At 42.7% G+C, this 24,636-nt stretch overlaps 1 protein-coding gene across 1 annotated transcript in view; it reads right to left on the minus strand.

The window, feature by feature from the left end:
* The window catches only part of LOC136645910 (glypican-5-like), a 468,549-nt gene that overhangs the window by 100,918 nt on the left and 342,995 nt on the right, over nucleotides 1-24,636 (minus strand). The window contains exon 9 of the mRNA XM_066622361.1: nucleotides 11,652-11,802. Coding sequence (XP_066478458.1) covers nucleotides 11,652-11,802 — 151 coding nt within the window. The remainder of the gene's footprint in view (nucleotides 1-11,651; nucleotides 11,803-24,636) is intronic.

Raw genomic sequence — 24,636 nt, forward strand, 5'->3', positions numbered from 1 at the left:
CATCCTTAGTGAGTTAGCCAGATGAAATGCAAAGGTTTCCCCCTCCTACTCTTCCAGTAAAGCTCTCTTTGGTATGCAACTCAATAATCTCAGGCTGTGTTCATTTTCTCAAATAGGAGGAAGTGCCATTTCTAGAACGCCTTAAGCATGCTTTTAGCATGGTTCATTTTTAGAAATGACAAAATGGCATCCAGTTATACAGAAGTCATTGAAATCAAATGCATGGAGTTTGCCATATTGTAACCATAAGGTATGGAGGCCATTATGCTTCTGCCAGCAGAAATAAATGCATGGAGGTGGCTGTCTTTTCTAGCTCCAAGTTCACAATTCAAATTGCTAGTGTGGCGAGCATGCTAGAATATGAAAAAAACACAACCCGAGTGTGTGGGAAGGAGAAAAAAGAAGAGCTCTCTATCATTTCTAGCACTAGAACCTTCTTAACATTTTTATACATCTTTTAGTTTTTTACAGGCTTCATTTTTCGGTGACTTGCTCTTTTATTCTGTCTTTTAATCTGACTACTGTTTTTATGGCCGCTGTAATGTGTTTTTAAATGTTTTTATCTGCTATGTATTAATGTTTTTAAAATCTGTTTTTTTTAATATGTTGTTAGCCGCCCTGGGTCCCGTTAGGGAGAAGGGCGGGATAAAAATAAAGTTTTATTATTATTATTATTATTATTATTAGAATCTAAAAAATGAATACAGCTTCAGCCTATCCTTCCTTCCTTCCCCTTCTCCCCAGGGCCCCTCTCCAGCTAGATAGCAAACATGGAGGACCTCCCTCTTTCCCTCCCTATCCAAATATGGTGTTCTCCAAAATAATTTCCTTTTCTTTATCACCCCATGCTTTGATCTCCATAAGTGTCCCAAACCCTGCTGGATAACCAACTTTGCTAACATTCCGCTGACACCCAAGTGCAGGAATGGCAGACTTAAGCAGTGGATCACATCCCCCAATATATTTCTTGGGGAACCATAATTGCATTTGGTCCTTTCCTGTCACTTACTCTGAGAAATGGTTTCAACTCGTCATTCGTACTCGTGATAGCTGTTGCAATGCTAAGTTGTCATGACACAAAGCTGTGCACCGCAGAAGAGTACGTCAGGCCTGTTATTGGAATTAGGGAGATAAACCATCTTTCTCCTAAAATTAAAAGCTAAATCCCCATTGACCTCATCACAGTTGGCTTTCCTGCAACCTGCTATGCAAAGTGTACTTAAATATTCATGCAGTGAAAAATCTTACTAAGCGCCTGGAAATAAATCCCCACAATAACAGCAATTTGGGGCATTATGCTGGCATAAATCTGCAGAAAGCTTCTGAAAAGTAATAAGCACAGTTTTCTACTAAACTAGCATTTCAGAGCCCAGGAGCTAGAAGTATTGATGAGCAGTTGGCTTGCTTAGTTTGTACAGTTGGGTTGTGCAGAGTTCATCCTCTTTGGCTTAGCAGTTCTGATAGCCCAGAAGAGACTATGATTAGGCAGCTGAGGGAAAGCATAGAATTTGAACTTGAAAATCAATGAGTAGCTCTTAAAAAAAAACAAAAAAATAGATAAAGTAGTGGCTGCAGGGCATGCATTTTCAAACAGCCCATATGCACAGATTGATTTAGTTGTTCTGAAGCCATCTAGTGAGCAGTCATTAGTTACAGACCAGGAGACAACACTTGATGCGTATGTATCTGATATAGTATGCTACGTAATATAGAGAGTGCTGGGGGTCCTAAGGAGAAGCCCTGCACTGGGTCATCCATGATGCCTCCTACCCATCCCTTGAAGGTGCACTGGATGATACAGTTAGGGTGGCGTAGTGGTTTGGGAGGTAGACCTAGACCTGGAAGATCCAGGTTCAAATCCCCCCTCAGCCAAGAAGCTTCCTGCGTGACTTTGGGCCAGTCACTTTCTCTCAGCCTCACCTACCTCACAGGGTTGTTGTGAGGACAAAAGCAGGGGAGCAGCTGGGTACACCGCCCTGAGCTCTTTGAAGAATGGGCGGTATAAAAATATGGAAAATAAAATAAATAAATAAATAAATAAATAATACAGAAGGTTCAGATGAGACTCTGTCCATAATTTTTGAGAACTCTTTGAGAAACAGGGAAGCACTAGAAGGTTGGAGGCCAGCAAATGCCCCTACATTCAAGAAAGGGAAAAAGGAAGATCCAGGCAACTACCACCAAGTTAGCTTGATGTCAATACCTGAAAAAGTGCTGGAGAAAAAAAATTAAGTGTAATCAATCAAGGCTTGTAATCAATCAAGGCTAATGGAGACTCTGATGGACACCTGAGCTTCATTTGACCTTGATGGAACTTTGAATGGACAAGGGGCTAACAAGGTAGCTCACAGCTGAGCTGCATTTGGACAACGGGACATACAGGAATAAAAGGCAGCTTCAGAAGGAGCAAAGCCCAACAGTACCCCGGACCCAGACCTACAGGACCCCAGACCTATGGGACATGGACGGACCAGGACCTACAGGAGAAGGGGACTGCCAGGACTCTGCTAGAGAGGCTACAGAGGAGGGACTCTGCTGCAGAAAATTAGACTGGGAAGACTGGACTGTGCTTTGGACACTGGACTTGGACTGGAGGCTTCCGACCTTTACCCACTAAGTTAAGTGGAGTTTTGGGGAGGGGAAAACCTCTGGACAAGAGAAACTGCAGGAAGTGTCTGTGTTTATAGCAATAAATTTGTTTAATTGCTATAGGTAAGGAGTTCTGTGTTCCTTCCTTTGCACACCACAGCTGTTGTTACTAGAAATAAGGACGTGTTAATTAGCCAAAAAGTGGGCATTGGGAGAGGGAACATTTCTGGGATGGGACAGGGTGGTCTCTGAATAATAGCAAATTTGTGACTTTCAAAAATTTGGGATCTGTAAATAGATCCAGAACATGGAAAGCACAATAAAGTTGCAAGGTAATAACAAGTTGCATTTAATTCAGTGGGATTTACACCTGAGGAATCATCCAAGGATAGGGCTACAAGATGCTTTTTCTCTGAATTAATCAGTGTGCTTCAATAGCTAGTTCCTACTTGTGAACTAAAGGATTGTTTCAATACCTGAGGTAATCCTGTTTATCTTTTCAAATATACTGTCAAGCTGGTAACAATTCTGTGGAAAGTGGGCTCAAATTTCTCTTTTAACGATGTTCGATGGCTTTAAAAAAAACAAGTAATGGAAGGAAATTAAGGGCCAATTATTACACTTGTACTCCTTTTGAGATCATTCCTGATTAACATTCATCCTGCAAAGTATATTTTATCACTGAAAGCATCTGGACATAACTTCAAATAAGAACTGAAGATCTGATGTTGCCAGAAATCATATTCAAGGTTTGTTCAAAGGTTGATTGTCTGCTACATCTCACTGAGGAAGTGAGACTGCAAAAGCTGACTGATGCTGCCTTGGGTCTGCTGCCTCTGAGCCACAAAAAACCCCAAACCCTTACTGCAGGGCTTTTCAAACTGGGGCATCGTGATGCCCCAGCCTGTGAGCCCTGGCCTCTGCCCCCTTAAGGGGTGGAGGCAGCCTGGAGGCAGGGAGGTGGCAGTGGCACAATTACCCGGATAGCCCAGGGGGGCTGCAGGGGCATGGGTGCACTTACCCAAGCCTCCTGCAGCCTCCCCAGGCTGTGGGGAGCCCGGCGTGACCTGCAGCAGGGCTTCCCGCAGCAGTGAAAGCAAATGCACCCAAGCCCCTGCAGCCCCCTGGGCAGCGCGATCCAGGGGATCACGCTGCTGCCTTCCCCCTGCCCCTGCTATCTCCCCTCCACCTACACAAGTACTTAGTGGCTCTCAAACTCTCCCAGAGAGTTTGAGAACCACTGCCTTACTATGTTCCTCGTGTACTTTTGTCAGACTCAGAAGTGCAGGACATCCAGGTTTGATAACAGTACCCAAGGACTGTGGTAAGGGGGGGAATGATCTGCTTCACACTCAAGTGAGATGATTGTGGCTTGTATCAGTGGAGGGTTGTAGGGAGGAAGCAGTGGCAGCAATGATGAAACTAAGGGGAGCAGAGAGGTATATTGCCCTGCGTACCACAACTTGAGGTAGTGCTAACCCGCACACCCAACAGCAGATCCTGAGGTGGAGCCAGAGTCTCAGAAGGTCTCCTGAAGCCCTTAGAAAGGCTCTTCTGGTTTTCACAAAAAACAAGAGGCCTTTTGAGGTGCAGGGAGGCCACATGCAACCTCACTGTACACATTCTCCATGTGCCACAGACCACCTCCCAGAAGCAACCAGATACAACAAGGGAGTGTTAAATTTGATTTTCTTTATTGGGGCTGTTAAAAAAATTTTCTGACCCTGGGTACGAGATGCCTTAGCTATGCCATTGGGTGGTGGCAGCAATGACAGACTCAGGGTGAAAGGCACCCTGAATTCATTGCCTACTCGGGTCCTTTGCAATCCATTCCTCATGCAACATGCGTCAGACTGGCCCTGGCTCCCACCTTCAGATATGTGCTGTGTGTCTTTTGCTTTTTAAAGCCCAAATCTAGAGGCAGTGATGCACACATCTTGAGTAGGACATCTCAGGAGACAGTGATGCAGACTTTGAGCAAAAAAAGCTACCCAGTTTGAGCAAACAAGTTACCCAGTTTGAGCAAAAAAAAAAAAAAAAGACCTACCCAAGTAGTATGATTGGAGGGATTTTTTTTTAAAACTCTGCCTTGATCAAGAAAAATGTGTTACATTCTCGGGAAGCACAAAATCAGAAAGTGGGAATTTATTTACCTGAAATGAAAAACAGATTGTAGACTTCAGGGATATATCCATTTGGAAGACAAACAAACTGTAGAGTCGACATTGGGCACTTGGGTATAAGAAGAGAGAATTTATCTTTAGTTTCGAGATATAATTCAATCAAAGTGTCTTCCTTGCAGGGCTTTTTATGTCCTGGCATGATTCCCACATGAGTTCAATTTTATTGGCCGACAAGAGCCAGCTCAGAAAACAGCAACAAAATAGTTCATGGGAGTGGGGCAAAGCAACAGTGAAGACACACCAGTGTCACTGTCCTCATATTAACTACTCTGGCAGAGAATTCTGAAGGAGCAGTCAGGTGAAATGGCTTGTATCCCAATCCTAAGTACACTTGGAAGTTTTGCTTCTTCATTTCATATACTGTCTGTCAGACCAAGGTCTCCAAAAGCAATTTGCATGGTATAAAAAATAATAATAATCAGGCTTTGGACTATGGCTAGTAGTAGATACTAAAGCTGGAGCCAGCTTGATGTAAACAGTCTCCAAAAAAAGGCCACCAGAAGGAATTAGGTGATAGTTGTGGAAGGTGTGACAGTTGCATAAAGTGGGCTTTCCCCTCCATTGGGCCACAGAGATAAGAGTGCCGCTGGTGTTGTCTCTTCATCTTTGCAGTAAGGACCAGTGGGGATGAGATGGCATCAGTCCATTCCCCAACCTTTCCCCAGTTTAAAAAAAAAAATTATTACTTTTAAATAAAAAGTTTTATGTATGTACTTCAAAAGGATTTATTCCAAAATAAATATACTCAGGACTGAAAGAGGGCAAAATTGTACTAAAACGGGAGGAGAAATCTTGAGCTATAAATTAATAAATGTAACAAGTTCACATAATTGCAGGACAACATTTCTAGGGGGTCAGGGCTATTGTCAGGCGTTGGCCACTGACTGACCCCAGAAGCCCCCACCAATGCTGCAAGCAGCATCAGTGTGAATCGTTTAATACAGCCATTTATGCTGCCACTTTCTCCCACTGCCACCATCTGCAACTAGACTTCCTCAAAGGCCCTCTCCATCATGCAAGGGCCTCTCCCTTATGTTTTGTGGGGGGTGGGAAAGGAAGCTCTTGGAGGCTGCACTGATGTGGTGATGGCACTGGAGGAGGAAGAGAGTTCTCCATCGCTCTGTTCTTCCCCAACCTGCTCAGAATGGAGAAGGAGAACACAGTGAACTCAGGATGTAGTCCTCGCTCGGCACCACAGTACAAGTCAATGAATTCTTGTCTCACAAAGCTTATTTCAGACATACATTTACAATGTGAGAATGACAGCTTTAAATTTGTTTTCTAAATTGAGGAGCCAAAAAAAAATTGCCATGGCAATATCGTCTAAAAATGTTCCATTTGGTATTCTGCAGTACCCAAGCAAAAGCAAAGATTTCTTTGTTAAAAATACATGTCAAGAAAAGTGTGATAGACATTACCTCAAACAGCTCATTCCAATCCTCAATTGCAATAATCATGACTCCCTTCCCTGTCGAGACTTCCAGTTTTGTGTGTTTATTTTTAAAGCTGAGTGCTTGGCACAGGGTAGGGAATCTGCGATATACATTCTGCTGCCGAACAGTCTCTCTGCCTGAATTGGCCAAGATAGCCTTGGGCATGATGTTGGAAGTCCCTGAGGGCTTTTGGTGCAGGACACGTTTAATGTCCGCAAAAAGGTACCATCACTAGGGCTGTTCAGGACTTCATGGATGCTGCCCATGACACTCAGTATTAATTGAAGCATACTCATAACAGCCACACATTTCAATGGGGCATGAATATTGTGGCACAAGGTAGAGCTCATCATTGCTGACCTGTCTCTGGCATATCCACCCTCTCAACGTGCAGACATAATGGCCAATGGGGCCTGGCAGAGCACTCGGGGAACTGGGTGCCTCCCAAGTGTGGTTATGCCAACCTTCCTTGCCTGACACGGGATAGTGCAGTAGCTGTTCTCTCTATGGATTATTTTAACAGCAGCAGTAGGGAATAGGACTGGGTTGTTGTAGGGTTTCTGGGAAGACACATGTCACTTTTACAGGGAGAAAACAATTACTGCATTATCTATTATTCAGTATCAGCCACAGCAGTATGAACTCGTTAAGCTAACAAAAACAAACAAACAAACAAAAACAGAAGAAGCAAAAAGAGGAGGAGGAGCCCTGCTGGTTCATATCAAGGGTTTATGTAGTCCAGCACCTTGTTTTCTGCAGTGGCCAATCAGATGGTTGTGGGAAGCTCAGGAACTGAAGATGAAACGTTACCCTCCCACCGTTGCTCCCTGCATTCCAAGTTGTAAGTAACCATTTCTGCATCAGCCATCTCTGTCATTTGTGTGTCATTTTCCCCTCACCAGCTCTTATTCTGTTTGACTTGCCATAAATGGTGTAGAAAAGAAACCCACTGTGTTGATAATGGAACCCCATTAAGCTGTCGTTAGGAGAAACAGTAATCCTTCCACTCAAGAATCTAAGATGCCAAATCCTTTAAAAAAAAAAAAAAGCAGGCCATTAAGCTCTTCCTGAACAGAATGAACCATTTATAGGAGTATGACACTGAAATCATTTCTAAGGATTGTAAAGATGGAGTCGGAAACAAAACACCTCATGAAGCACAGGATACAAACAAGGCTGCGCTCCTGGAATGATGTGCAAGGTCCAGAATTCTAATGACAGAAGCAGAGAAAAGAATTCAATAGTATGATATTCTACAAGGAAGCTGGAGGATCCAGCAGCTGCGGCATGCTGCCAGCATACGATCTACTCCTGTAATATGGATGGAATAATCATTGCCAAAAAAAACCCCAAAAAACAAAAACACGGAAAACCAACACACACACCCCAGCTGTACAACTGCATATTTAGATGCAGACAAGCCTAAGTGCATCCTGAGGACATGGCACATGGGAATGGAGACTGATTAAGATGACAATTTATACAGCATATTGGTGCTGAGAACAGGCAGAGAAGTGTTAGTAGATAAGAAGGTAATGAGGGCTAAAGGGTTCCTGACGTGAAAAAGGCTCCTAATGACACCGCTAGTGAACAATGAGAGAAATACATTAATTTTCAACAGCTGTTGAGATGCGATATAAATCAGGCAGGGAGATGTCAGGAATAAAAAAAAAAAGTTAATTAATCTGCATATCAAAGGAAGATACTGAGGAAAAAATGCTCCTGATTTCTGAAGTGCCAACCCATGCCTTCTCATTGCTTGTTACATATGCATGTGACATATTTTAATTCTTGTATTTGATTTCAGAAACAACTGGGTTATATTGTCCCTTCATTTGACATACTGATCATTGATAAGCTGAAAAGAACTAGAACAGGGACAATGTCCCGGGATGCACAGAAATTCAATAAGAAATTTCCTTGGTTTCTGCCTTCCTTGATCCAGCTGCAGTCATGCACCAAAATGTTGAAAAAATGAATTTGAAACAAATTTCAGGGTGCCCTCACCCTTCCTGGGAGAAAGATCTAAGAATTTTCAAGGAAAGTCAAATGACTTTCTGCAACATGAGTGTCATTTCTCAGGGCTCTGCACATCTCTACTATAGGATGAACATTTTGATGTATATCCAAGTACACAGTCCCATTCCATCCCACCCCAAATGGTCAACTAAGCAGACTAGAGCAGGTGAGGATGACCGAACCTACATATGTATGTTATGTACCCTCTTTCTTCATCACACTTGCTGCCTTGTGAACTTTTACATCTTTTCACAAAGGCACGTGAAACAACCTCTCCTCCCAACCCAAGAGTTGGTGTAGCCTAGTAGCTAAGAGACTGAACTGCAAATTAGGATTCTCTGGTTTGAATCTTGTTTTCACTATGAAGTTCTCAGGTGGACTTAAACAAGGCACTCCCTCTCAGCTTTGGATCTCTAACTGCAATCTGGGGGTGGTAATGCATATGGTTGGACCTTGATATCTGTGAGGGATTCATTCCTGGACCCCTATGGAACCTGTGGATAAACAAATTCACAGGTCCTGGTCCATAGGACTTCTGGATGCAACCAGGGATGTTTTCCGGTCACCATTGGGAGGTGGTACCAAGGCCCACAGAAGTGACTATGGGCCTCAGAAAGGTGGTGCCAGAGGTGTCTTCCGAAAAACTGGAAATGCCTTTCTGAAGCCCACAGAGGCCGCATGTAGCCTCTGCAGAAAGGCTCCCGGATGTGACCGTAGAACATCTATACTAGTGTCTGAGAGCTCAGGTCCAGGCTCCATTGTGGGTTCCAAACCGGCAGTTAGTTAAAACCACGGTCCTGAATCAGCATATAGAGAGGCAAGACCTGTTCTTACCTTACAGAATTTAAAAAACAAACAAACCATCAAGATAATACATTAAGCACTTTCCACACTTTATTATTATAATTAATAATTTTTATTGTTATTATTGACCCATAGTGGCTGCTTGATCCCCTTAACTGAGAAGACCCTCAGCAGCCAAAATTCCCCCATAGGATGCAGCATAGCACGTACTGCTGCACTAGTGCTGGGAAATTTAGAAGACTGTTTGACTTATCTCGGCCATGCGGTATCTTAAAATGATTATGGATATATTACTTGTCTAGACATATATGAATCTGCATACAATTGCCCTAAAAGAGCTTCATTGCAGGATCACTGTGAAATTCTCAGTGGAACACTCTCTTGCCTTAATATAGCCAGCCCATGCACCAACTGGATTGTCCTCCTCTTAATGTGAAGTGGCTTTGTAATCCTGACATCTAATTCGAGAATTTTTCCATTACCTATGTTATGTATTGCCAGTATGTTTTCAAATTCTTCATTCAAACTGGGACTAACGATACTAAGAGCGGAAAACTGAAACCCAAGTTCTCTACACAGTGCTTACAAGTTCTTTCTTGAGAGAGGAGAGATAATGAATCTAGGCATGAGACATGTTATGAAATATTTTATGTTCACCTGCAATATGGGACAAATTTAAACCAAAGAATTATACAAAACTGACACTATATTAAATTGTTGAAGTTCTGAAAAATCATATTACTGTTAAAGCAAAACACTCATTGAATTAGATTACTCCCACTCTCTCTCTTAATTGCATCGAGATATGCAAAACAGATTTATAGCTAGTGGCCTAAACACGTAACAGTACTTTAAAGTTAATTACAAAATACCATTATAATTTTCTCAAGATGGAATTGCTGCTCTTAATGTTACAAATCTAAAGCAGTCTCTAAAATTTATCTGAACTATATTTTTAGTGACTATTGTTCCTACTAAATCATTGCATCACTGGATATGAAACATAATTCTTTTTTTGCTCATCTATGGGAGTATTGTGGTGTCAGGAGAATGCAGATTGCACATACAGTGTTGCTGAGCTTCAGTGTCAGCCAAGTTTTAAACGCTTTTCGTTTTACATTACAAGGTGTCAGAAAGACAATAGTCTTGGTACAGTCTGGCAAAGCAACAGCATAAAAATAGATTAATAGTCAATTAAAAGGTACTTAGGAGCACCTGACTGCTGCTTAATTTGTACCACTTTGAGGAGAAAACACGTTACTTAAAGCACTTAGCAAACTGAAAATCCTGAAAGAAGAATACAGAGAGGCAAACGATATAAAATACTGTGCAGGATAATAACATTTTTTTAAAAAAACTGACAAATAAAGAGTGGCAGCCAGAAGTATCTCTCACCACAGAAATGCCCTTACGTACATGGAAGGATAATGAGAAGATAGTTATGAGGCAAAAGTTACCTTTGCTCCAAAGCACGTCTTGTGACAGTGGAAGATAATATGAGATATGTTGCACAACACACTGCACAACCTTTTTGTATATGTTGCACAAGGTGAAAGGTTCCTGTTCTGTTAGTGGTGAGGTAACATGGTAGAGGACTGCTGTACCTAAAGCAGGGGCGTCAAACAGAAGGCCCGCAGGCAATATCTGGTCCATGGAAGCTCTTCATGATATAGCTGCAAAGATCTGCACTACCAAGTTTTGGAGGCCTCCAATACTGTTCCAAGTTCTCACCAGACTTCAGAACCTAAGATCCTGAGGAATCTTGCTTCTTCTTTTTTTTTTTAAAGAATAGAAAGACAACTTAAAAAAAATAATATTATGGCCACACCATTCATTTAATAGTCCAGATTAAGGGGTTGAATTTATAAAACTTCAAGGTCACATAAGTAGTAAGCTATATACTATTAGTTCCTTGTTGCATCAAACATCACAGAGTAGAATTTGCCTTCTTTCAGCCATCATCAAGTTGCTAACTTGTAGCTACTTTACAGCTGATCAAGATTTTTGCATATTTTCTCCTCTGTCATTTGAAGCTAATGAGTTCACAGGTGAGAACAAAGTGCTTATTTCGGGTCACTTCCTGCTTAATTTCATCACTTCTGACCCTCAGCAGATGCCATGAATGCTGTTTGGCCCACTATATGAAATGAGCTTTTCACCCTTGAACGAAAGCTTCTTCTGTAAGCATCACTGTGGATGCTACCCAATGCACTGTAGTCATGCTTAAGGCTAGTAAACTAATGATCCCTGAAGGATAGTTCCTACCCTACAAACTGTAAAGCCAGTACAGTACAGTAAAGCCATTGCTTCAACAGAGGTATCCATACATAAACATCCATACATAAACATTTTTGCAGAAGTCAAATATTTGCAGAAATATGAAGACCACCAGGAACAAGGAACCATGGATCAACAGACAGCCAGTTTTTGATGCAAAGTCATATCTGAATGGCACAACTTAGACTGGACCCACATGTGTTTCTACTATGTGCAGATTAAGCTCTAGCAACTATAGTTAGAAGAATGGCTGACCCATCAAAGAACTGTAAAATGCAAGACTGACTGAGATAAATGAAGCTGTGGTACATTTTCAAAGTGCATATTGCAAAACGATGACCCCTACCTTTTGCGTGGCTTCTGTCACCAGATCCCTGACATCCATCTTCATCATCACAGTCTCCACTAGTCTCCACCTCTTCATTTGTTCCATCCCCACTTCCACCCACCCTACTGAACCACCTTTCGGATTTAGAATTTGTCTTCTCCATCTCCATCTGCAATGCAAAACAAAACAAAACAAAAAAGTTGGTGATGATTTGAATGTATTGCTGCAATTCAAAATGTAAAGGTTTATTAATTAAATTATTAAAGCAGAGTTATGGCCTCATCATATCATTGATCCATTTTTCCATTAGAAGCCAAAGTCTTGCAATTTCATATCAACCAATTAAAAACACCACAGAATTACCCCATGGTAGACAGAGTGTTATTCAACAGCCCATAACTGAGGCCCAAGTCAGTTTAGCTTCCTGGACACACATCTGGGGCAGTGAAATCTCACCTCTCTTTCTTCCCTTCTTCATCTTGAGCCTTTTATTATCTCTTTCACCACTAATACATTTCTTTACTGTCTGCTTCTCTGGCTCCCGGCAGTGTCAGTTGGCCTCCAACCAACATGCTTCCAAGTTTTGAAGCAATTAAGGCCAGCCAGCATTGTCTACCAATAGGTTCCTCTTCTTTCCCACGTTCCAGAAACCAGGAAGCATATTAGCCAGGGCTGATATGAGAACTGTCCATGCATTAAAATGTACCAAGGTACATTTCGATACTTGGTTACAAACGTAAACCTCAGTGTGGAAATAATTGTTCATATATTCCATCCAATAAAAGGTAATAATAATAATTATTATTATTATTATAAAAGGTATACTTTGTGTACAATGTACACAGACTGTTGACCTGCAAAAATGAACCCAGGTAGAGCCATCCACACAATGCGTAACTGGGTACAGACATTCTGTAGCTGGGTACAGCCAAATGTGCGAACAGGTGACAATGTAACAGAATTGGTTACGTTGATTGCATTTGTCAGGTTTTTGGCACCCCAGGTTTGAGATTGTTATTAGCCAGGATGTGGCAGGAGGTCCTGATATCTGGGCCTGGTGTGAAGCAACCAGCAAGGCAGCACAGCTGGTGCAATCAACTGTGCCTGCTGCAGGTGGGAGTCACGTGACTTGGGGAGAGATGAGTACTGAGTCACGTAGGTTATGGAGGAATGGTGCAATGCACCACTGGACAGCCAATCAGAGTGGGTCACAAGACCGTCTTGTGACGATGAGGTCGCCCTACTCTGACTGGCTGGCCCCAGTATATATGGGGCAAGCATAGACTCCTGGGTGTGGGTTGTTGTGGGGTTTCTGCGTGCTGTGCTGCTGGTTTGTGTACTGATTTGGACTGCCGTCTCTTGACTGTGACCTGCTGTATCCCTGCCTTCTGGACCGTTTGACTGACTGCTCTTCTGCCTGCTCCTTTTACCAATACAAGCTTCTGCAACAAACAAGCCTGCGTCTGCTTCTTTGGCTCTGTTTGGGATTGCCTGCTTCTTGTGCTGTCTCCCTACGCTCCTGTGCCACTTTGCTATCGGGAAAGCAAGGGCTATCCTCCCCTGCTGACCTGCTGATCTCCAATGCTGACCTGACAGCATTGATTTTTTTTTACTTAGAGCCCAATCCTATCCAACTTTCCAGTGCTGATGTGACATCATAAAGCAAATTAAAATAAATAATTATAGTAAAACAATTAATTAAATAAGGGGAAGCCAGCGCTGTTCCACCAAATGAATTTTCTCTGTATCCTGCCTGCAATAAAACCCCCTGTCCCAAAAAAAGAATCAGTAAGATGTTCAACCCTACCCAGTACCCAGTTCAATTTAAGTACTTTTATTTCAAACATATCACTATCAGGACCCACCTGGTTTTGCAAGACTAAACTGAAAAAAATTCACCTTACCAGTTCAACCCTCTGTTTCATTCTTTTTAGGGGGGGGGGGGGCTGACCTCTGGAGCATTTGTTGAGCTTCAGTTTCATCAGATCAAGACCATTCTGGTGGTCTCACATTTCCCTTTGCCTGACCTGCTCAGGAGCAAAGGCACATTTGCTTACTCATGAGTAAACACGACCGTGTGGCTTAGTTTCACTTTCCATAGGCTCAATATATTTACCAGCTTGGAGGGAGGGACCTCCTTCTCGAATGTTTTTGGGGGGCTATATTCAGTGGATCAGGACCATTCTGGTGTCGTTGGATTTCTCTTAGCCTGCCCTTTCTGATGGACTAAGGCAAGTTCACCTACTCACGAGTAAACACGCAATATGGCTCAGTTTCACTTTCCGTAGGGTTCCATGCATTTTTTGTTTTCTGGTTTTTTGCCAATAACTTTTGGTAGAAAGGAGATATTTCACTCTGGTTTTTTCACTGCATTCTGCTGTAACTTCTGCACCCAACAGTATATAACACGATCGTATTACTCCTAACCACCGCGTCACCCCCCAGTGTGCATTACTCCCCCTTGCGTGTCACCTGGTGCAGCCTGCACCTCCCACACCCCCCTAGTGACATCACTGGTTGACATTGGTAGCACAAAGAAAAATGGCTGAAAGCAAAAATATTGCTGTAACACAGAACAAGACACAAGCAGCTTGGAGAGCATCAGAACCAAGCAATATGTACCTAAGGCTATGAGAAGAACTAGATAAACTTTAAGGAAAAGTCAGAAGTTCCTATACCAGCAAAAGGCCAAAAAAGCCAGTTGTTACTGGATAGACAGAAAGCCTAAAGCAGTGGTTCTCAAACTTTCCTGGAGTTTTACTCCCAAGTGAAGTCTTTGTGAAGATAACAAAGTGAAGATAAGTGAAGATAACAAAGTGAAGATAAGTGAAGATAACATCCGCAGGTGGCCAGTTCGAGGCCACCGGCACCGTGAATGGTGAGACCTTGAAGTAGCTGACAAGCTGAGCCGAGTTATTCCACCTGCTCTTCGGTGTGAGCGAAGAAGTGTCTTGGCTGCCCTCCATGTGAGAGATGAAGGAGCTGCTTGTCAGCTTGCGTGGGAGGAAATCAGAGGCCAGAATGTGATACCAGAACAAAAAGATCCATCTGAAATGTTGTGGTTCTTGAAGTATAGAACCTTTCTTAGATTGTAAAAATCCCTATGGGGATTTAGAACAGCCTGCCCATGTAAACCGCCTTGAATAAAGTCAGAGGAGAAATCTGACAACCAAGAAAGGCGGTATATAAATACATGTATTATTATTATTATTTGTGGGGGATGGAGCGAGGGTGTGGCGGAAGTTAACGGTGTAGAAGGGAGGTGCTCTTATTTACAGATGGGTGCATGGACATTGCAGGAGGTGCAAGGAGCCCCGCACAGCCCTTCCGCAGGGTTCCCCGATGCTTAGAATGCTGAAAAAACGCAAGCACAAAACACTTGAAAGCCTGATTTGGTGCATCTGTTCTGGTGATGGGGCATATAGTACAAATTCAGAAAGAAGATCAATTTTTCCCATAAGGACAGATTTCATTTTTTTTCTTGCTCTCTATTGGAAAAGGAACTGCTTCGTCACCAATTCAGCATGTACTGTCTACAAAACTGTTGACAAGTGGCTTTTATCACAACCCATTAGCTTTACAAATTGCTCTAGTAACTGGATTATGGGGTGAACAGTGGAAGAAGAGTACAATGTATGTCTTGTACTCACAACAGTCACACAATGGAGAAGGTAGGTGGCAGGATTTGATGCATACTAACTCCTTTGACGTTTTATGTGCATTACACATCATTCAATGAGTCACTGCAAATCTCTATGGGAGGTGACAAAAAAGCATCAACAAATGTTCCTTTCTTTTCGAGAGAAAAAAATGGGTCATTCAGCCCCATTTTGGAAAGGTCACTGTCACACTTTTCACAGATTATTTCTTTGATGGGTGTGGTAAGTGTAAATGAGACAATATTGAATTGAATTGTCATTCAATTTTATTTTTAAACAAGAAGCTGGATGTTCATCATTGCTGTTATTCACAGTCTGAAAGCCTGAGATCATGCCGCCACAGCACAGCACACTGGTTTTTCAAAAATCTTTCTATATATAACTAAAGACGGCTCTGTTGTCTCAGATTTCTATTGTGTTTGGGCTGTATGAGAATTATACAGCTTCTACTAAATGTCTGTCAAGTAAAATCAGAAATGGTTTTCTCTCTTTGAAAGGTTCATCTTAACAGCTATGACATCATTTCTGTACCTGTGGCTCAGCTTGACTTTGGTCCAAGCTGAATGACATCCATAGTATGGCTCTATCCGTGTTCATTCAGATGTAAGTCTGCCAAGTTCAGTGGGGCACACTTGCCAGGAATTGCATGTAAGAAGACAATTGACTTTACATTCATCTCACTTGCTCTGTGTGCATCACATAACTGAGCAAAGGCTTGTCTCTTGGGCAGGTTTCTTTTACCACATTGTTCTAAAGACACATGCACACCCACACCAAAACCCCAACTGGGTTTCTGCAAACTGCCTCAGTATAAATTATTATATGGGCAAACAGCCTATGGGCTGTTTGTGACAGTAGTAGGAGCTTCCAGCTGTTCTCAAATGCCCAGCAATGACATCTGGAGCTCACAGCTCCAAGGAGCTGCCACCAAGCATCAGAGTCCTGCTGGCTGCATCAGTATATATGGGGGGGGGGGGGTAGCAGTGCGACCTGGGTGGCAATGGGGAAGGCAAGGGGAGTTTCAAGGAGAACTGGGGGAGGCCATGGAGTGTTTGGGGGGAGGGAGAGGGTGAATCCCAGTGGCAGTGACCTGTGTCGGAATCCTATCCCTGAAACCATGCATTGGAGTGCTGCCTGGGTCTCCTTGGCATAGGATAGCAGCCTATGAGCCCAATCCTAGGCTTGGTACGCCGGTGGTAGCCCAGCACTGGCTGGCACTGGGCTATTGCTGGGCGGGCACCCGGGCAGGCACCCCACCACTCGGTGCCACTCGCTCACTGCCCAACACGGAGGTACTTGATTCACCGCCAACCTTTTCACTGGCAGTGAATCGAGTAGCCCCATTGTGGGGCTACTCTGTTTACCCGGGGGAAGGGAACGAAAGTCCCCTTCTCCCAACGAGCTTCCAGCCGCTGCCTGTAGTGCGCAGGATGCGGTGGCAGCCATTTTCGGTGCCGCCAGAGCTGCATGCCGCAGGCAGCTTAGGATTGGGCTGCCCGTTGGGTTAAGCAAGATAAGCTTTGTAAGATCTTGGGAGGGGCCATAGTTTAAAGCTGGAGGCAAAGCAAAACCTGCTTTGCATACAGAAGGTCCCAGATTCCATACCTGGCCTCTCCAGTTAGGATAGAGACTGAAACTGTTCTGAGTCAGTCCTAAGTGAAACCTTGGAGAGTTGCTGCTGGTCAGTGCCAACAATACTGAGCTAAATGGAACAATGTTCTGACTGAGAATAAGGCAACCTCCTGCATTCACAAAATCGTCCACGTGATGCTTTTCTCTAGGCTGGATCAAGAGCTATAGCTGCAGATCAGGTGCCATCCAGTGGTGTCCCAGACTGCACAGTATGTTTTGCATGGCATGTGCCCTTATCACAAGCAATCTCTTGTTATGTGCAATTGCATCTGGATCAGACCCCAGTGGATTCCTCGCTAAAAGTCAGTGAGACCTCTGAGATCTGAAAAAGGGTGTATTGAATAACAGTACGATTGGAAGTGAAAAATACTGATATGGAGAAAAGGGTTGGAAGTTTGCCAGGGTACTGTCAGCTATGGTTTATGGTCCATCCTTCTAGGAAAGGCTGTAGGATTACTAAACAGCCAGAGCATGTAGCTTCAGGTGTTTAACCTCACACCTTCCCTCACAGGAAATGGAAAAAACCATGCCCAGGTGCAACGTCCTCTAGCTTAACAAGGCAGGGACTCATTTTGTCTCTTATGGATGAGAAACTTCAAACAAATACTGATTAGCCACCGATTTATAGGACCTGAAGGAGCACATGCCTTAATGTACTCCTTACAGCATTACAGAGAGTTTTCTTTTCTTTTTCCCCCCACTGAGATATCTTAAATGACATTGACAGCTGTAATCCTATGCATGTCTACTCAGGAGTAACTGCTGTTGTATTCAATGAGGCTTACACCCAGGTATGTGTGCATAGGATAGCAGCCTAAGAACGCAATCCTGGCTTAATGCACATGGCTCACCCCAGCAGTGTCTTTTCTATATCTATTTATCTATATTCCCCATATACTGACAGATATATCCTGGCTCTGAAAATCATATATATCATTCTGAAAAGTTCATAGCAATCTAAAGATGTTCCATCATCTACATAAGATGTTTGGGTGGTGTATTTCCTCAAATCAGCACATAAGATTGCAAAGGTTCTGATTCGACTACAGGGGCAGATCAGTCTTGTATGCTGTTAATGTGTGGGCTCTAAAACAGGAGAGTCAGAATGGCGTAGTGGTTCTGGTATTAGATCTGGAAGATGCAAGTTCAAGTCCAAAAGCATCAGCCCTGAAGCATCATGGGTGACTTTCTGCCAGTCACTCTCTCAGCCTAATCGACCTCACAGGGTTGTTGGATGGGCAAAAGTTGGGAAGGAACCATGTACACTACCCTGAGCTTCTTGGAGGAAGGACAGCATAAAGATGTGGAGAAAAAATGAAACTGAACGGATCGGCTGTTTGGTGATGGGAGTCTGAAGCCAGTTGCTCTTCCCATCCGGAACAGCTGCTCAGCACCATTTGTAGCTAATTTGAGAATTCACTCATGCAGCACCTATTTGTGTGAATGATTTCTGGTCCAGCAAGGGATACAATACTGCAGAAACTTCCTCCCAGGCCCATGAAACAAATAACCAGGTGAAAATATATACGTGTTAGAATATCTTTGCCCATTAAAAAGTTCATGCAAGGTCAGCCTAGCCAAGAAGCTGACTGAAGAGTCCACTTCAAGCACCGAGCTGGCTTAGAGGGAGAGTGAAGAATGGAGTGTCCCACACCTTCCATCTGCCACTGCCCCCTCTGGCTCATTGTGCTACTTCAATTCGCTCTCCAATACTCTTCTCATTTGCAGAGAGACAGCAAGAAAAGGACTGGGACAGCAGTGGCCCTCCACCACCTCCCGCACCAGCAGAGTGGCAAGAAGCAGCAGCTCTGCCTCTTTTTCTTGTCCCCCTTCCTCTTATCTTCAATCTTGCACCACCTCCTCCCTCTTGTTCTGTTGAAACAAGCATGCTCTGCCCATAACTGGGGTGGGAGTAAGATAGAGGCTGAGGAAGGTAAGGGGAACTCTGGGTTGCTGAGCTGCACCACAGCCCACCTCACTCCACCTTCTTTGACCACCTGGCTGCAAGCAGCCAAGTGAGTAAGGAAGAGGCAGAAGCAGAGGCAGCAACAGTGATGGGACACACACAAATGCCTGCAAGGTGTTTTGGTTTTAATTTAAAAGGGAGTGTTAAAAGTTAACAGGGGGTGTGCATCTACCCCAATTCAGGCAGCAGATCCACTTGGAGTGCTCTGGGTACATGCCCCATATTTATATAGAAAATATAATGACATTTACTTCATACAAATGTGGAAAGGATGACTGCCAGCAGAACACCCATTTTGGAGATGCTATCACAGCTTCATCTATTCATTTTCCTTTGCTCCTTGGGAACCCAATATCATTGTTCTGTAGAAGCATGACTCCTTAATTTACAGAATAAATAAAAACATGCCCAGACTGAAGCTTCAAGCACAGCTGTTTTAGTGCTATCTCAATAAAGCAGAAGTTTACATAACCCAAAAGGTTCATGTGCATGTGAGACATTCTCCTCTGTTTCTGGACCATGTATTGACCTTACAATTGGGTGGGTTTGTTGTGTGGACTACTAGGAATAAGTGTTTTCAGGGATTAGATAGGAAAAAAAACAACTTCTGCTTGAGACATGCCCTAAAGCATACCTCTCCAGACATGTGCATGAGTTCCAGAATGTATACTGGGTCTACATGAAGTATGACAGTATTGGGAGCACTCTGTGCATGCAATCGGATGCATCCAAGGAGCTACATACACAGAACCTTCCTGACTTTCCTGATGCTGATATAAACAGGGATAATTTTCTGCCTGTGGACCTTCAAGTCTATTTTTGAATACAATAATGAATCCATGGACTAATTTGGGTTTAATTCATTAGGACCTGCAAATGAACTACAAAGAAAATTAGAAAAATTGCAGAGCATTTTTTTAAAATGGTTGAAATGTTTAAAAAAAACAAACAGAAAAAGTTTTGAATGGAAATATGGATAATCTACAAGGATTTGATTACAGACAGTCAATGATGCACCCCTAAAAAAGCCTCAGTATGTTGGCTGTGGTATATTTCAGCAGAAATAAATTTCAAAGCCAGGGTGGTGTAGTGGTTTGGGAGGTGGACTTGTATCTGGAAGATCCAGGTTCAAATCCTCTCTCAGCCATGAAGCTTCTTGGGTGACTTTGGGCCAGTCACTTTCTTTCAGCCTCACCTATCTCACAGGGTTGTTGTGATGACAAAAGGAGGGGAGCAGCTGTGTACACCATCCTGATCTCTTTGGAGGAAGGGCAATATAAAAATGTGAAAAATAGAAAGAAAATTTTTTCCTCATAAAGTCCTCAAAGGGCAATTATTCAATTTCGTTTTGAAAGAACAAACAAGAATTGTAACCACTTGTTACAGTAATCATATACAAAAGACTGAGTGGACTCCTAATTCTCATTTGCTGATGCTTTCTCGAAGACATTTGGCATGGATCATTTAGTAACCAAAAGCATGATCTTTTTGCAAGAGTTTGGCAGTTCATTTTCTTTTTAATATGCCATATAGCAAATTACGTATATGCTGCATCTAGTGGGATGAGCAAATGCTGTGGCCCACTGCTGACTTATGCAGAAATGATGTCAGAAAGCACCCTTGTCTAAAGTTGTCTTAGTGACTCAGATGTTTCTGTTCTGCCTAATATTCTTTTAGAATTCAGAAAAACAGAATAAAATACATTTCTACATGTATGAGCGGATCTTTTTCTTGCACTTTAAAGCTAAACAGATGCCAATTCTTCAAACAAAAGGAGCGTGATAAAATTAAATATTCAGATTATTATTTCTACAGGATATACCACACTAATCTAGCAAAGCTTGGTCCATCTATGTCAGTCTATCTTTAGTCCAGGGTGGTCTAGTCCAAAATCTCCTAATGCCTGCAACAGTGTAGCAAGTGTCATCACTCAGCAGCTGCTGCCCCTCCTCTTGCTCTCAACATTTGAAAAAAGAAGAAGGAGTGGAGTGGAAATATGGAAGAAATGTGGCCTAGATCCTCTCCAACAACTCCCTCCACACTACCTTTGTTTCATCCCATCCCCCCTTTCTTTCAAATCTGGGGAGTGGGAGAGGGAGCAGTAGAAATTGAGGCAATTGCAGGTGGGCTTTTTCACTGCCCAACATTACTTTCTCAGCCAGCCTCATGGCTTGGCTGGCCCAGAGTCCATCTAGCTCCTGTTGTCTATTACAGGAACATAAACAGCCCCTTACATTCTGTCAGAAGCTGGTAAAAGCCCAGTGGGGAGGGGGGATGTCTGGATCATAGACAACATATTTTATAATTCCCATTTCCTTCAGCAGCTGCTGCCTGAAAAATAGTGATAATGGTTTGCCCCAGGTCATTCACTGGAGATGGGATTTGAACCCAAGCCTCCCACAGTCAATATAAAATCTCCATCCACCAGCTGTAGCTCTGACTGGCACTTATGCAACCCTCTCTTGCAAAATGGCAATTTCAGAAAACACGACTCATTCACATGCATGCTGGATCCAAGACCACAATAGCAGAAGGTGTGTTTGCCTCTTCCCTCATATTTAATTAGCACCAGCCAACTCTTCAACTACATATACAGAAGGAAGAGCTGTCTCATCAATCTCCTGCAACACGTCTGCGCTCTGTACGAGTGCTAATTCCAGAAGAGCCACTGCACTCTTTTCCTTTACTCATAAGACATGCCAATAGGCTGTTTCTTGACATGGCTTTCTGAGCAACTTCTAATACTGCTGTACATAAAACTCTCCCTTGCTTACATTTGAATATTTTTACCCTATTTTCAATTACTAAAAAGTACTTTTAATGGTCTCAATATCTGCACTAAAACTCAAGGCATGCACACTTACGTATGACATTCTCTTATCCTGAGTCAAATCTTTGCTCCACCTAGCTCAATATTGCCTGCATTGACCGAAGGCACCTGTCCTAGGTTTTAGATAGGGATCTTTCCCAGGCCTACCTGAAAAATGTGAAGGATTCCATCTGGAACTTTCCAAAGCATGTGGATAAACTTTCGGGGATGAACTGGTTCATAGGGAAGAGGGCATTTGCTCAGATACCTGAGCCCCAAGCCAGCACTTCAAATTGTGCCTGGAAATCAATTGGCAACCAAAGTAGTTACAGGAGCAGTGGTTGGCAATCTTATGATTTAAAGTCAATGTATTATTATTCCTATTAATATTAGCAGCAGTAGCCACTAAGCAGAACCTCCCTGTACAGATGCAACACACCTCTAAACATCAGGTATTGGTGACATCCAACATTAGGACTTCTTCCATGTCCTGGCTGTGTAGTTCCTGGAGCCATCTTACTGACCATCAATGTAAACAGAATAGTCCATGGAGTTTTGTTCTAATCCAGCAAGGGGGTCCTTAACCAAGTAAACAGCAAATTATACAGTTTAATACTGTAGTAGTTGTCAGTGGAATTGTGCAGGTATGAGGGTAAAACATTTCTTGGGAAATTTCTGTCCAGGTTGAACCTGTGATAAAGTTGTCCTGCTTGAACATTCACACCTGTCAGCTTTAAGGATTGTAATAATAGGCAAGAACACTCTGTTTGATCAGACCTAGGAAGTGTGAAATGAAAAGCGCCTGCAATCAAGGGGCTTGTTTCACTCCATCAGTCCTTGAATGGCACCATTTTGAGAAGGCATGTGCTGATGGGTTAAGTGAGTAAACAGCGGCTCCTTCCAAATTGTCTGATGGAAGTGAACCAAACGTTTCTCATTGCTTTGCACTCAGACGGCAATTACCTTTCTTGTTTGCTGAAGGAAATGTTCATGACATGCTCTAGCGCATGTTAATTCTGTTTCACGTTCTTGGATAATTATCGGTTTCCATGCTCAGAATTAGCGTGGATCATTTCCACAATGATTTGGGGGGAAAAAACACCAAACTTTTTTTTTAATGGAAACTGGGGGGGGGGGGGGAATCTCACCATTTACAGCAGCAAGGTCTCAGGCAATGTCAGATTAATACAACCACATATAATGTAGCATGCTGAGCTATTATGAAAATTGATGACATTGTCTTTGAACATTTCAGTAGTGAGCATAAGTCAGATCTAATGAATATGAAAACATTAGGATTGGACAAACTTCCTTGATGTTGGTCTGGAAATTATCAAAATCTATTAGATTGTTTTGTCAATTTAGCATAGGAATTCATATATGTATTTATCTGTATCCATGAATCTTGCTTCCCATAATTTATTACCAAAACTGTGCCAGTTTGTAGGTGGGATTGGCAACATTTTCTCTTCTCACCTTATGCAAATTGTCTCAACATATTAGCAGGTATATGCAAGCTAGGAACTGACTGAACGCTGCAGTAGCCACCATAGTGATCCAAGGAGATCCAAAATGATTATGCAGGTCATACTCTCCATACTGCATTGTGAGTAGGTTGTGCGGAGTGCGAGAGCAGAAAATACAAGTAAATGGCAACATGTGAATAGGCTGTGACAGACATGCATCCCAAGCCAGAGGTGTCAAGGTGGGCCTGCTGATCAGCAACACAAATGCCTGTCCGAGCTTCTTCACGGCCAAAGAAGGCACAACTGGAACATTTGAAAAATTAAAGAGAATGAGGAAGAACAGCTCCTACTGAGGAATCTCCATAAGAGATCATGAACCTGCAGCATGCCAAATGAGACCATTTGTCCCTTTAATGCAATTGTTTCCAAACTTACTGGGGTCACGGTGCCCCTGTAGCCTCTTCTTCCCAGGCGTCACATTCTTCCATCTTGCAAAATCTCACGAGATCCAACATGGCGGTGCCCAAATCTCACGAGATCTTTCAAGATCCAAGATGAATACCCAAATCTTGTGAGATCTCACAAGATCCAAGATGATGATGCCTGGGAGAATAGGTAGGAGGTGCCACTGGGGTCATCCTGCGACACCCAAAAGTGTGACACCTTAAGGTGTATATATTCTGCCTAGTGGAGGCTACCAAACCTCAGGCAGAGGTCTTCTGAAGACCTGTTGCTTAAGCTTTTTCAGCTGAAGATGTGATTGTTTGCATGCAAAACACAGGCAACTATAAAACATATAGAGCAGGTCAAGATATATAGAATAGAAAACCTGTAACTGTAAGCACACATCTAAAATATGTGTACTTGCACACTGCTACGTATTACTGATGCTCAAGACGCTGGAGGAAATAAAATTGTATTACTTTGTCTCTAAATGCCTAATATGAAAGTTTAATAGCTCATTAACATGCAGGCATACATTACTGTAGAAGCAGAAAATATCACTAGAACAAGCAGGTCCAATGCAACCAAAGCTATACTAAAAACAATTTTTTTCCAAGGCAACTTCCCTGCATTAATAATGATGCAGAGCTCTACAAAGTAGCTGCGTTTCAGGGGGAAAGTATGATGTGTATGTGGGGGTTGTGCTATTAAATAAGGAATTGCTTATCAGGGGAAAATTACACAGTCCTAATCAGCACTGGAATTCAAACAAATCTGCTTTATTTTTGCCATCAATTTAAACATTCACAAACACCCAACTACCAGCTTACTCTTCAGAAAAATGCGCAGCTTGTACAGAAAGTCACAATTATCTCTTAAAACGAAGGATCATTTATGCAAACAGGATGAGGGCTTCCATACAGTTAACTTGTGAGCAAAATTAATGACCGGCTTCCAGATTAGGTGCCTTGATTTAGCCTCAGGCAGCTCTCGCACAGCTACTCATTAAATACCAAGAAAAAGATGG

Source organism: Tiliqua scincoides, chromosome 3 (genome assembly GCF_035046505.1).
Source record: "Tiliqua scincoides isolate rTilSci1 chromosome 3, rTilSci1.hap2, whole genome shotgun sequence".
Lineage (NCBI taxonomy): Eukaryota > Metazoa > Chordata > Lepidosauria > Squamata > Scincidae > Tiliqua > Tiliqua scincoides.